General features: G+C 39.0%; 1 protein-coding gene across 1 annotated transcript in view; it reads right to left on the bottom strand.

The window, feature by feature from the left end:
• Positions 1-8,872: 8,872 nt before the first annotated feature.
• LOC103519858 (protein singed wings 2) overlaps positions 8,873-14,620 on the bottom strand; it is a 9,518-nt gene continuing 3,770 nt past the window's right edge. Inside the window, exons 5-11 of the mRNA XM_026831183.1 lie at positions 13,673-13,751; positions 12,550-12,629; positions 12,155-12,217; positions 11,459-11,722; positions 10,716-10,874; positions 9,953-10,153; positions 8,873-9,297 (exon numbers count right to left, since the gene is read on the bottom strand). Of these exons, the coding sequence (XP_026686984.1) occupies positions 9,118-9,297; positions 9,953-10,153; positions 10,716-10,874; positions 11,459-11,722; positions 12,155-12,217; positions 12,550-12,629; positions 13,673-13,751 (1,026 nt within the window). The 3' untranslated portion in view covers positions 8,873-9,117. The remainder of the gene's footprint in view (positions 9,298-9,952; positions 10,154-10,715; positions 10,875-11,458; positions 11,723-12,154; positions 12,218-12,549; positions 12,630-13,672; positions 13,752-14,620) is intronic.

Below are 14,620 nucleotides of genomic sequence, written 5' to 3'. Positions count from 1 at the left end.
TTCAACCAGGTTGAAAAGGTGGATCCCTTTTTCAATTTTCTACTTTCCTACTCAAGTAGTCAAAGTAGAAACGCTCAAAATTTTGAAATCGGAAACATCACATTTTGTTCTAAATAAAAGGAATCCCTTCGATTTCGAATTTCAAATTTCAACTACCTTTCGATGCTCATGTTTCTAATAATAGGAATAGGGTCAGCTTAGCTCCAATTTCCAATGGTGTAGTGGTCAAGGCGCTCGCCTGGTGAAGCAGGAGGACGCGGGTTCAAACCCAGCCGAGATATCGAATTTTATCCTTATTTATTTGACAATTTGAACTGTCAAACTCTTTTGACTTGGTGGGGCGGATCAATTTTTATAACATTTAGGCAAAGATTGAGGAGCTGACGAAAAACGCCAACACCGTCTGAACAAGACTCCTTCTTCTTCACCTTCTCCTCCTCCTCCTTTACCTCCTCCTCCTTCTTCTTCTTCTTCGTCTCCTCCTTCTTATAATTCTCCTTCTTCTTCACCTTCTCCTCCTCCTCCTTTACCTCCTCCTCCTTCTTCTTCTTCTTCGTCTCCTCCTTCTTATAATTCTCCTTCTTCTTCACCTTCTCCTCCTCCTCCTTTACCTCCTCCTCCTTCTTCTTCTTCTTCGTCTCCTCCTTCTTATAATTCTCCTTCTTCTTCACCTTCTCCTCCTCCTCCTTTACCTCCTCCTCCTTCTTCTTCTTCTTCGTCTCCTCCTTCTTATAATTCTCCTTCTTCTTCACCTTCTTCTCCTCCTCCTCCTTTACCTCCTCCTCCTTCTTCTTCTTCTTCGTCTCCTCCTTCTTATAATTCTCCTTCTTCTTCACCTTCTTCTCCTCCTCCTCCTTTACCTCCTCCTCCTTCTTCTTCTTCTTCGTCTCCTCCTTCTTATAATTCTCCTTCTTCTTCACCTTCTCCTCCTCCTCCTCCTTTACCTCCTCCTCCTTCTTCTTCTTCGTCTCCTCCTTCTTATAATTCTCCTTCTTCTTCACCTTCTTCTCCTCCTCCTCCTTTTTCTTCTTCGTCTCCTCCTTCTTCTAATTCTCCTTCTTCTCCTCTTTATTCTTCTTCTTCTTCTCCTCCTCCTTCTTTTTTCCACCTTCTTCTTCTTCTTCTTCTTCTTCTTCTCCTCCTCCTTTTTCTTCATCCCAAGGTGTACAGTTGTAGGAGGTATCTGGGTACCTACCTTCTTCTCTTCATCTTGCTTTTTCTTTGTTCCAAGATGTAGTTGTAAGTTGTAGGAGGTATCTGGGTACCTACCTTCTTCTCTTCATCTTGCTTTTTCTTTGTTCCGAGGTGTACAGTTGTAGGAGGTATCTGGGTACTCACCTTTATTTTTAGACCCCATCGTCATCACGTGGCGATCATTTGGTTCTAGAGAACCCTGCTACGATCCGATTTGATTCAAGATCATTTCCTCTACGTGAATAATTTGCTAGTCTTCTCACGTTGCAACCTTATCATTGTTTACTACTACTTGTTTGGTTGCTATTCCTAGGTTCTATGCTGCACGGAAGCCAATCAACTTTTATTGGAGATCCATGACTGTTTTTCATAAGCGAGATAGGATACAGTCGAATCAACAGCGATCATGTTTCGATGCTCATGTTTCTAATAATAGGAATAGGGTCAGCTTAGCTCCAATTTCCAATGGTGTAGTGGTCAAGGCGCTCGCCTGGTGAAGTAGGAGGACGCCGGTTCAAATCCAGCCGAGATATCGAATTTTATCCTCATTTATTTGACAATTTGAACTGTCAAACTCTTTTGACTTGGTGGGGCGGAACAATTTTTATAACATTTAGGCAAAGATTGAGGAGCTGACGAAAAACGCCAACACCGTCTGAACAAGGGTAAAGGCGAAGAAGATGAAGAAGGAAAAGAAGAAGAGAGCGTGGAGGGTTAGGTGGTAGAGGACGCCCCGGGCGTTAACCTCGTCTAGTGATTTATATTTTATACCTTCCAACCTTCCACAAAGACTCTTATTGTACCTACCAACCAATGAATATTTCATTCCATGTAGGTAGGTATTGTTCTGGTAACGTCTTATTGTACCTACCAACCAATGAATATTTCATTCCATGTAGGTAGGTATTGTTCTGGTAACGTATTTATATTTCGGATTCTTGTCTGTATACCTACCGTTATATTTAGTACCTACCTACACCGTTAATTGTTTCTTATGTCATCAAAACCACTTTCTCCTTGGCTCGTCTTCAAAATAAACAGATTTAACTCCAAGTAACAGATCCGTTCATAATCTACTGAGATAAACAAAGACACGGATTCAAGTTAGTAGTGTCTTCTTTAGGTACAGTTCTTACCAGGTTTACGGTCTCTTGTTGATTTTATGTTGATCCAAGAACTATAAACCTTAGTGATTTTAGTCAGGGATTTCCAATCCATTACACCGTTAATTGTTTCTTATGTCATCAAAACCACTTTCTCCTTGGCTCGTCTTCAAAATAAACAGATTTAACTCCAAGTAACAGATACATTCATAATCTACTGAGATAAAAAAAGACACGGATTCAAGTTAGTAGTGATGTCTTCTTTAGGTACAGTTCTTAGCAGGTTTACGGTCTCGTGTTGATTTTATGTTGATCCAAGAACTAAACCTTGGTGGTTTTAGGATTTTCCCTCCATTTTCCATTATTTTTACTGTTTCATATTTTATGTGTGTAAAAAATTGGAAAAATACAATTTCATTGAATCTCTTGATAGAGGTTTCTTTGTACTTTTATTTAAGCCTTTTTTCCCCCTCTCTTTGAAATCTTACAGAAGTTGAGTTCGAAAAGACTTGGGATAGATTGTACAAAAACTTTGGGACAGCCTTTATTCTTCTGAAATTCTGAAAAGCATGAAATATTGAAACGCCAAAGTAAACCAACATCTTGCACGGTTGGTTTCTAGACGGGTGATGTTCGGGACACATGGCTGCTGCCAAATCAAGGCATCAAAAATGCACTCAACCTCGTAAGGTTAAATTTAATGAGAAGGTTGAAATGACTAAACTTGTGCAACTATATTCGTATTTTGCGCAAAGTTACGGCAGCACGGAGATCTGTGCGCACCTTCAAGTAGACCTGGGAAAACCATTGAATTGATTATGATTATAGGTACAAGGAAAGTAGAGCTACCATAGAAGTAGGTAATACCTATTAGGTATCCACTTATCTTATACTACCTAATTGGTACCAACTTACCTAGAATGTGATTAATCTCGTGTTACCTCCCTACATAAATAATGATCAAAGAGGTAAACGTAGATCTAACGTAGGTATCTAAAGAGCAAAATCTATAACATAGCTTCTTGGAAATTTTACGAAGTGTTAAATGCAGTGGTGTGTTGTGAAATTGTCAAATGCCTAAGCCTTGTGCTAGCTCACAGGGCCCATTTCTGCCCGGGGGCGGATGAGGTTCGTTCTAGGAACGGATGGCTTTCTCCTATCTTGTCTTCCTTCTCTCTTCGCGTTCAGGATGATAAGACATTAGCCGTTATAGTTCTCTCTATCAAACTTCTTTTAAAAAAAAAAGCGAAATCTATAACTCATATTATACAGAATGCCTAATATCTGCTGGTGGTGTCTGAATCCAGGTTGAATATTGAAGTATTAGGTATTTTCGCAGAGTGGTAAGCAGGGGCGGAGGTGAGAAAACCCCGTAGAGAGCAAAGTAAGCGATTCGTCCCAACTTTCATAAAGAACACACGCCACTATAATTGGATTACGAAATTATTAAGTGGGTATGTAGGTAATTATAGTTTTAACCTTGGCAAGTATTCACACATGTTAATGACGGGGGAAAATATTTACTTAGTGTACTTGCTAATTGTTAAGTAATTTAAGTATTACTTAATTTGTATGAATATGACGAGAATAGAGAATCTTCTGGATATAGGTAGGTACTTGAGCTACCCAAGTACGCAGAGAACCTACGTCTAAACAAGCACTGCAAAGTACCTGAAGCACTACAAAGTACTCACAGAACATTGCATCTACCTCGCACTACAAAGCATCTAAAATTATTGAAGTGTACCGTGTACCGAGTACCTACAAAGTAAATTTGAATTGAAATGAGACATTTCCTCTTTCGTGGCTCCTGGTCCAAGGTTCGAGGGATTTAGATGTTTTACTGAAAAGTTAAAAACTCCTATTCATATCAGGTAAAATCAGTAAAATACATCTTTCTTGTATTTTTGTTCTTGATCGAAATAGGCAGGTAAAGTCACAAACTTTACCTGCCAATTTTGTGCCGAAATCGAAGAAAGAAGGAAATGATAGGAGAAAGTCAGCCGTTCCGAAAACAAACCTTATCTATTTACGATCAAATTCGCCCCGGGCTGGAATCGAATCCGCGACCTAGTGTTTACAAGGCGGACGCGCTAGCCACCAAGCTAACTAGGCTGGCAGTTAGATGTTTGCCTAGAAGTGAAAAGGATGCGATCGATGGTTCCATTACTTATGAAACGCCTGGAATAAAATTTTTTACCAATAATTTGATTATGCAATGTGCAGCACAAAAAACACAACGTGTACACGCAGTTACTCAGAAATCCGCTAGGTAGCGCCACCGGTACCAAATCCAAGAACAAAAGATACAGGACGCTAGGGAGTCATGGCTCCCTTGTCGTGAATCGTGAATCCCATTCCCATTCGTTTTGGAGTTCGGCTTTTCGTTTATCGCGTTCGCCCCTTAGTTTTGAGTGTTCGTTCCGTGTTTTTGTTGTATTTTGAAGTGATTTTCTCGAGTTATTTATTGTGAGAAGTAAATAAATCTTCCCAAAGAAAGCTAATTATTAATTAAACTCAATTAAAACGAAAATCTGTGGTGTGTGTTTTTAATTAATTTGAATTGAAATGAGACATTTCCTCTTTCGTGGCTCCTGGTCCAAGGTTCGAGGGATTTAGATGTTTTACTGAAAAGTTAAAAACTCCTAGGTATTCATATCAGGTAAAATCAGTAGAATACATCTTTCTTGTATTTTTGTTCTTGATCGAAATAGGCAGGTAAAGTCACAAACTTTACCTGCCTATTTTGTGCCGAAATCGAAGAAAGAAGGATATGATAGGAGAAAGTCAGCCGTTCCGAAAACAAACCTTATCTATTTACGATTAAATCCGCCCCGGGCTGGAATCGAATCCGCGACCTAGTGTTTACAAGGCGGACGCGCTAGCCACCAAGCTAACTTGGCTGGCAGCTGGATGTTTGCCTAGAAGTGAAAAGGATGCGATCGATGGTTCCATTACTTATGAAACGCCTGGAATATTTTTTTTTTTTACCAATAATTTGATTATGCAATGTGCAGCACAAAAAACACAACGTGTACACGCAGTTACTCAGAAATCCGCTGCAATGTCTAGCTACCTATGATATAATTAGGTAGATAGGTAGATACCTACTTAAAATCCAATTGGTACAAGTCCAAGATTTACATCACAATATAAGGAATCAAGATAATCCTCAATGAAAATGGGAGAATGGGAAATCCAGCAAAACATAGCACACGAGTAGGTAGCTAAAATATCAGCAAAAAATGTAAATCAGTATTCCGCGAATTTCTGCAGAGAACCTTGAGGAAAGTCCTTATACCATGTGATTCATGTTGAAGGCTTCAGTTCAATGTAAAGACCTACCTGTTTATAATTTTATATGATGTTTACTTCTTCTTGAATAAAACTTATAATAAAAACAGGATTAAAATGCAACAATATTAGTATAATTAAGTATGCGTAAGTAGTACCTCTATGAAATCATAAATATTTAATGAATACCTACTTATTTACCTCTATATGTTTGTCTCTTTCCATATGAGATGGGTATAGCGATGTCAACAACAATACCTACAATGTAGGTGAATCCAAGGGTAGGTGACTCAGGAAGGTATGAAAGTAGGTTATATGTATGTAGTGTATGGTTACAGACTTAATGTCAATAAAGCCATTATCATTATCCAATATGTCCTTTGTTCTTTATTTAACTACCTACTACTATAATATGTAATCGATACCTACTATAATAATCGGTTCCTACTATGATGATTGGTCGTTAGGAAAGTACCTACTTTCTTTCATAGCTATTGATTTGTTTAGAATGTGAATCCAGCTGTTTCGAGAAAGAACCTTAGTTGTTTAGGATAAAGTTGCTGGTCGGGTGGGGAATTCGGGAACCAAAAACGCGACCTAGCGCTTAAAAAGCAGGCGCGCTATCCTCCAAAACCTAACAGAACAAGGCTGGTAGGCTGAATTTCCAAGTTGTGTCCACACAAAAGTTGACGCCGTCGATTGACGAGGTGATTTGATAATTTTTCCCTGAGTTGCTCCCAACTTCTCTCTGTTGTTGGATTTTTGTGTCCCCCAGTGTTTAAAAAAGAGTGATTTGTTATTTTGCTGTCTACTTACCTATTTGGATTTACCTTTTCTCTACAAAATAAAAGTAAGTTACTTTAATCTTCCTCTTCTTTTCTGTCCAGTGTAAAATTTTCATGTTGTACTGCATGAAGTTGCATGGTAGTTGGTAGTTTGAAGATAGTCAAAGATATCAGTGCCACCCACAGGTTAGGCTGTGTCCCATTGGAATAGGACTATTCTGTCTATAATAGTACCTAGAAAAGACTAAATAGAAGTTACCGATACAAGAGACTGTTTCACAAGCCTTCAGGTGAAATGAAAGGTGGTAAAGTTCAAGTTTTGTTGAAAGAATTGGGTTCAGTTCTTAGGAACAGTTTTACAAAGTACCTACGTAAGTACAGATCTCTGTTAGTACCTAGTAAGTAATAAGACCAATAAGGGTACTTTTTCAGAAGTCATGTCAATGGAAATTGCTACAAAACTGTCACAAATGAGCAGTGACCAGTATTATTATAGGGTTAGGTTAAACACAAAATGGAGCTTTCACAATTTGAGCTGTGACCAGTGTTGGTTTTTTTTTTCATTGTCATGGCTTCTGAATAAGAACCAAAATAAGTACATACGTACCAATCCACTGATAGTACACCAATAATTTCAACATCTATAAAACTATGGGGTAATTATTTACTACCTTGGTTGAGCCTTAAAAAGATAGCTAATAAGGCCCTGTACTATAGGTTCATGTTGGAATGTTTGTTCATCTCTGGTCCAAGCAATCTCTGCTCAGAAGCTGTTCAGTTATGTCCGTTCTTGGATTGTATTTTGTTTGGGTTGGATAGTTCAAGGATCGGGAACAGTTTCCTAACTCTCCTAGCATCCTAAAAGGTCAGCAAACTACATTAACTCATATTGTACTTATCCAGGTTCAAGAAATATCTACTTAATTTATTCCAGGTACAATTACAAAGAAATATTTACTCTATCTTATTGCACTCAAAAGTACATTTTTTTCCAGCAGTTGCAATAAAATCTCTTTGGGGTTTTTTAAACCCTCAGGTTTAAAGTCTCATGTTCAAAGGCCATTGGTTGTTCAAACATGACATTCAGAGATCTCAGTTTAAATAAAACCCTGTAATAAAGTAATAGACTTAACAGAAGACTATAGATATAGACTATGGCACTATGGGATTAGTGAGTCATGTCACAATAGGTCTAAAGAATATTTTGATGTCAGAACTTAGGTAGGTATGTAAGTAAGTACAAGTATCCACTTACTCACTTCAAAGTTATTTTGTAATATGCCAATTTTTGTTCAATTAGAACCATTTGCACTGCCAAGTTTTGAGTTAGTGTTGGACAGTACCTATGGGTTAGCAATTAAGTAAGTAGGTGTACCTAAATGAGTACCTATCATAGTAGTTTGTATGAGCTGGAGGTTGCTAATATTGAAGGCAAATCAAGCTGGGTGTAAGTGTAAAGTGTAAAAACATATACATAATACATACCTAGATGATGGTCATAGTTGAGCCAAGGTTTTGAGGATTGAAAGTAGGATTGCGGAAATTTTAGCTTTCTACAATTTGTACTATCCATGATTAAAATTGTAATTCGTTGTAACACTGCAAATAAATATTGTTCGCCTTATTTTAACATTTTGATTGAAAAGGAAAAATTGTTGTTGTTTTTTTCGACATTATTTGAAAATAATATAACCACAATCATTAATAGTAGTCTATTGCTGGCGTAAAGAAACTCTGTAGTTCAATTCGAGGATTAGGTATAAATAAGCACTTCTTCTCAAACTGCACCTTTTTCCAATTTTATTTGGGGTCGACTTTACCCTCCTTTTACCCTCCTTCTACTCTTATTTCTCCAACTCATCTTTGGTCTGTGGTCTGCTCCCTCTCTTTCTCTTCCCCTGTATGACCTGTTTGTCGACTTTAAATAGGCTTTTTTATTTTTGAAAGAAGAGTAGGTATTTGTGTTTGCTATCAGAGTATTATCGTTATAATCCAAGGTCATTTTATCAGGGTATTATCGTTATAATCCAAGGTCATTTTATCCGGGTATTATCGTTATAATCCAAGGTAATTTTATCAGGGTATAATCGTGATAATCCAAGGTCATTTTATCAGGGTATTATCGTTATAATCCAAGGTCATTTTATCAGGGTATTATCGTTATAATCCTAGGTAATTTTATCAGGGTATTATCGTTATTATCCAAGGTAATTTTATCAGGGTATTATCGTTATAATCCAAGGTCATTTTATCAGGGTATTATCGTTATAATCCAAGGTCATTTTATCAGGGTATTATCGTTATAATCCAAGGTAATTTTTATCAGGGTATTATCGTGATAATCCAAGGTCATTTTATCAGGGTATTATCGTGATAATCCAAGGCAACTGCTTGGTCTGTGGTCTCCCTCTCTTTCTCTCCCCCTGTATGACCTGTTTGTCGACTTTAAATAGGCACTTTTATTTTTGAAAGAAGAGTATGTGTTTGTATTTGCTATCAGGGTATTATCGTTATAATCCAAAGGCATTTTATCAGGGTATTATCGTGATAATCCAAGGTCATTTTATCAGGGTATTATCGTGATAATCCAAGGTAATTTTATCAGGGTATTATCGTTATTATCCAAGGTCATTTTATCAGGGTATTATCGTTATAATCCAAGGTCATTTCATCAGGGTATTATCGTTATAATCCAAGGTCATTTTATCCGGGTATTATCGTTATAATCCAAGGTCATTTTATCAGGGTATTATCGTGATAATCCAAGGCAACTGTCCGAACTTCTTGTACATGATGTAGTCGTAACAAAATTTGAGTAGCACAAACATAATGGAAGTGAGTAGACCTATGTTGAGAAGAAGGAGAGGTTGTATGTTGGACTGGTCTGAACTACAGATGAGGGATTTCGACAGAGTACGGATCTGAAAATAGAGCAGAAGTCAAGACATAAAAATGTTGTTGGTGTTGTTGGTGTTGTTGTTGTTGTTGGTGTTGTTAGTGTTGTTGTTGTTGTTGTTGTTGGTGTTGTTAGTGTTGTTGTTGTTGTTGGTGTTGTTAGTGTTGTTGTTGGTGTTGTTGTTGGTGGTGTTGTTGTTGGTGTTGTTGTTGGTATTGTTGTTGGTGGTGTTGTTGTTGTTTTTGTTGTTGTTGTTGTTGTTGTTTACTAATGCAAAAGAATTGATTATTATGTCATTTTCCTAAAAAAACAAAAAAATAATATCTGGTGTGTGTCAAGGGTCTAGATTTTTCTTGTCCTTGGAATCACTTTAATTTGAAGAAACCATTTTACTGATCCTTGTCACATTTGATAGAGGGAACTGTAACTACGGAAGTCTTATCGTCCAGGATAGGAGAAAGCCAGCCGTTCCGAGAACGAACATTCTCCGTTTAGAATAAAATCCATTCCGGGCGGGAATAGAACCCGCGGCCTAGCGCTACCCTTCAAGCTAACTAGGCTGGAATAGATTTTATGCTTACTGGGTAGGGTAGGTTGGATACCTATTTTTCCCTAGTTCACTTTACTTTATTCTATTCTATTCTCCTCTCTAGTTTTTTCTATTCTATTCGAATTCTCACCGGTTGTTGAGAGATGGCCGGATCTTCATTGACCGCACATCGGATGTTCATCGGATCTGGAATGACACTCTCATATTTGACCATCAAGTCCTGGAACCCTGGCGTAAACCGGCAGTCACATTTCCACGGGTTGTCGCCAAGATAGATGTGGTTCACGTTGGGGTTACGCTCGAGGGCGTTGTCCAAGGCGTAAGTGGGCAGCTGAAACGGATAATCAGGATAGAATTTATTTATTTACACTATAAGCAACAGGGCCATGTGTGATCAGGATAGAATGATCTTGGGGAACGAGAATTTCTTGGATTTTACGCTTTTAGGTTGGCAACAGAAACCCAAAACCAAGAAGAAATGATTTACTTAGGGAAGAGAATTTATAGAGATAGCCGTTCCGGGAACGAACCTTATCTGTGTAGGATAAAATCCGCCCCGGGCGAGAGTCAAACCCGCGACCTAGCGCTTATGAGACAGGTACGCGGTACCTTCCAAGGAAGCTAACGTGAACAGTAGGTCCATTTGTTTTGTTTTTTTTTTTTTTTTTTTTTTTTTAGAAGCGGAGAAGGATATGATAGGAGAATACCAGGTGCTCCGAGAATCTAACCCGCGACCTAGCGCTTACAAGGCAGACGCGCAACCCTCCAAGCTAACTAGGCTACCCTTTAAAGCCGGAAAAAAATCGACTTTGCTGGTAAAATGTACATTTTTGGTGATCAGATTTTGGACAGCCGTGGTCCCTTCATAGTTCCCTGGACTCAGTAGGTATTACCTGGGTTAGTTTGTTTCCTCTTAGACTCAAATTTCGGAAGGTTTGCAGCCACACCGCTCCCTCTAGCCTATCAATAGATTTGATGGGATTATAATCCAGAATAAGATCCAGGATATGACTGTAGTGCTGATTGGTGAGAAGCAGGGAGATATCTGTGATCTGGAAATCGAATTTTTGTTTTTAATTAAAGGTAGAAACACACTAGTATCACGTCACCTGAGCTCACGTGAGTTCACGTGACGTGATAGTAGTGTGTGTGTGTCTACCTTTACAATCTTGCAAGATTCTTGACTACAATTCTTTTGCTTTCAATATGTACTTAGCTATAGGAGCACCATGTATTTCACTCATACCTTTTATATTTTGATTTACTTTTATAACAAAATGACTAGGGCCATGTAGATTATGTCTATCCTCAAGCCCTGTACAAATACAATTACAAATTACAATTACAATCCATTCATGCTTTGATCACAATAATTTCGTCAGCCTGGCTAGCTTGGAACGTAACGCTTCTGTTTTGTAAGCGCTAGGTCGCGGGTTCAATTCTCGCCCTGGGCGAACTTTATCCTGAACAGATAAGGTTCGTTCTAGGAACAACTGGCTTTCTCCTATCCTGTCTTCTTCTCTCTTCGCTTTCGGGACGATTAGACTTCCGTTGTTACAGTTCCCTGTATCAAACCTCTTTGAATAATAATAATAATAATAATAATAATAATAATAATAAAACATTAAAAGATTACCTGGTTTCCTTGAGCTAACACTGTAGTTGTATTATCCGGCAATTTATCCGGTAGGCGGTTCAACTTCCTATATGAACAATCCACAGTGATGATCGGCACTAAATTGCCGCTGCTGCGGCCCGTGTCCTCAATGAGGGGCGGCAATTCTTGGGACGGCAAAGTCTCGGAGTTCTCTAGAGATTCGGGCGGCAAATTTTCCACAGCGTTGTCTAACATACACATACAGTGGTAAGGCGGGTCCGATGGACATTCAGCGTTCATTTTCTGGACATAGAAACATAGAAGGGTTAACTGTCCATTTTCTGGAAATAGAACTGTTAACCGTTTATTTTCTGGACACAACACACAGAAGGGTTAAGCTCGATTCCCATCTATTTGTTAAAACTGAGCGGTTCTTGAGAATTTTCTAGATTTCACAGCATTACTAACAGCTTCCTTTACTGATCCTAAATGGGTACTTTGGAAATTTCTTTTTACACTGGTTATGCCGCCACTCAGCGCTTCTTGATGAAAATAACTATCGATAAAATTGACCTCACGAGGCTGAGTGCACCCCGAATTCCAAGCACGGAGCCGAAGAAACTTTGACCCCGCCGGGAATCGAACCCGGGACCTCCAGTGTGCGAGCCTAGTGTGTTACCTACTCGGGCACGGAGGCTGTTTTGGAGTTTTGGTCTAATCTACTCTATTGAATACCTTGAGGATTCTCATGACAGGTTCAACTCCCAGGCCCGGATACTTCCATCCACACACCATTTCTTTTTACACTGTTAATGCCGCCACTGAGCGCTACTTGATGAAAGTAACTATCAATAAAATTGTCCTCACGAGGCTGAGTGCACCCCGAATTCCAAGCACGGAGCCGAAAAAAAACTTCAACTCTGCTGGGAATCGAACCCGGGACCTCCAGTGTGAGAGCCTAGTGTGTTACCTACTAGTGATGTTCGATCTCGAGTAAAGGATCGATCTTTTGAATCGATTCGAATCGGAAGGCTAAAAATCAATCCATCAGATCGATCTCACCTAAAGAATCGATCTCAAGAAAATCGATCTTCGATCTTCCACGCACTTGTGTTGTGACTTTTGTGTGAATGCCGATCCAGAATGAGGTTGCCAGGCCTGCTGTCATCTGCTATCCAGAGCAGTTCATCCTTACACATGTACTCCTTACCTGAAATATATGGATTGGAATTAGAAAATAAATATAGACTAGAATTAGAAATGTGGACGAAAATTAGAAATATAGACTAAAATTGGAAATATGGGCAAGAATGAGAAATATGGACTAGAATTAGAAATATGGATTGTATTAGAAACAGGGATTAGAATTGGAAATATGGACTAGAATTAGAAATATGGATTGTATTAGAAACAGGGATTAGAATTGGAAATATGGACTAGAATTAGAAATATGGATTGTATTAGAAACAGGTATTAGAATTGAAAATATGGACTAGAATTAGAAATATGGAATATAATTAGAAATATGGATTGTATTAGAAACAGGGATTAGAATTGGAAATATAGACTAGAATTAGAAATATGGATTGTATTATAAACAGGGATTAGAATTGGAAATATGGACTAGAATGAGATAGATGCAGGCCGTGTACGGCTTGATCGGGCAATGAGGCTAAGGCCTGTAGAATTAGAAATATGGATTGTATTAGAAACAGGGATTAGAATTGGAAATATGGACTAGAATTAGAAATATGGATTGTATTAGAAACAGAGATTAGAATTGGAAGGACTAGAATGAGATAGATGCAGGCCGTGTACGGCTTGATCGGGCGATGAGGCTAAGGCCCGACTCACATTGAAAGAGTAGTCGCACGACTTTTAGTTCGTAGTCGCTTTCAAAGTGCAAAACCTATGAAAATGATAGAGACTCTATAAATCACTCACTCCTTACAAATAAACTCAAGTTGTACCTATTTTCCTTTCAGAATTTTCCCTCTTCTGAAACTCGTTTTCCCTCTTTTCGCATGATAGCGCCTGTAACCAGAGGAAATCCTAGATGACGCCCCATCGAAATCAGTTCCGTTTCCGAAAGAAAGTACATAGGCCAGCCACTCATCATCAGGTAGATCTGACAGGTACAGCTGATCAGGTCCGCCTGTCAGGTCTAGGTACCTAATAGTGAGTGGCTGGTCTTATCTTCTAAGTAGACCTGACAGGCGGACCTAATCAGGTCTACCTGATAGGGAGCCTTACCTTCCAAGTACACCTGATGCAGGTCGGGCAAATTATCCAACATGGCGGAGCTCAGGGTTAGGAACTTGTTACCTCGTATGTCTAGGAGAAAAAGAAAAATTCCGTTGGTCCTCATTTTTCCTGCTCTATGACTTTGAAACATCACCCAAGTAAGCGCAACTGATCTATTCCTCTTCTTCCTCTCCTCTTCTCTTTTCTCATCTTCCTAATTTCTCTTCCTTCTCTTCCCTTCGCTCGTCTTCTTCTCTTTTCTCTTCCTTCTGCTCCCTCTTTCCACTCTCCTCTCTTCCTCCTCCTACTCTTCTTCGTCCCCTCCTTTACCTCCCACATGCTCTTGTTTACACACACAGCAAGGCCGGGAGATGCTAGGTCTGAGGTGTGAAAACGAATTAACACACCACTGCAGCCTTCGTCATTAGGTGGGCAATTTTAGTTATGCATGAACGGTCGAAAGGTCTTCCAAGTCAAGATTCGCCATGATAATCACCTGAAGTGAAAAGATGGTGGTTGGGTGGAAGATCTAGTGGTTGGGTGGAAGATCTAGTGGTTTGGTGGAAGAACTAGTGGTTGGGTCTAAAGGTTTGTTCATAAATAGTTGACGGTCGTCGATCGATGTGAATTTATCGTGAATGGAGCAGTTGCAAATGGGTAAAAATTATTAATAAATGGTCGATTCCCACGTAAAAAGTAGTGAAAAATCCAAATCTGAGGTCAAAACTGCGAAATGATAACTGTAAAAGGTCGAAAATTCAATTTTTATTTTCCGTCAGAGTCCTGAACTCTGACGTCAGGCTTCAGGAGATGCGCAGAAACGTATGCGCACAAACATGAATTGCGCAGAAATGCATGCACACAAACAAATTAATGTGTTGCCTGCGAGGGAGCTTTGGTCGGAACATTTGATGTGATGTCATTGCCTACGAGAGCGTATGCCGTGACGTCAAATTT

Source organism: Diaphorina citri, unplaced genomic scaffold, assembly GCF_000475195.1.
Source record: "Diaphorina citri unplaced genomic scaffold, Diaci psyllid genome assembly version 1.1 scaffold2997, whole genome shotgun sequence".
Taxonomy (NCBI): Eukaryota; Metazoa; Arthropoda; class Insecta; order Hemiptera; family Psyllidae; genus Diaphorina; species Diaphorina citri.
Note: the sequence above shows the minus strand (reverse complement) of the source record. Positions and strands in the feature narration are given on the sequence as shown.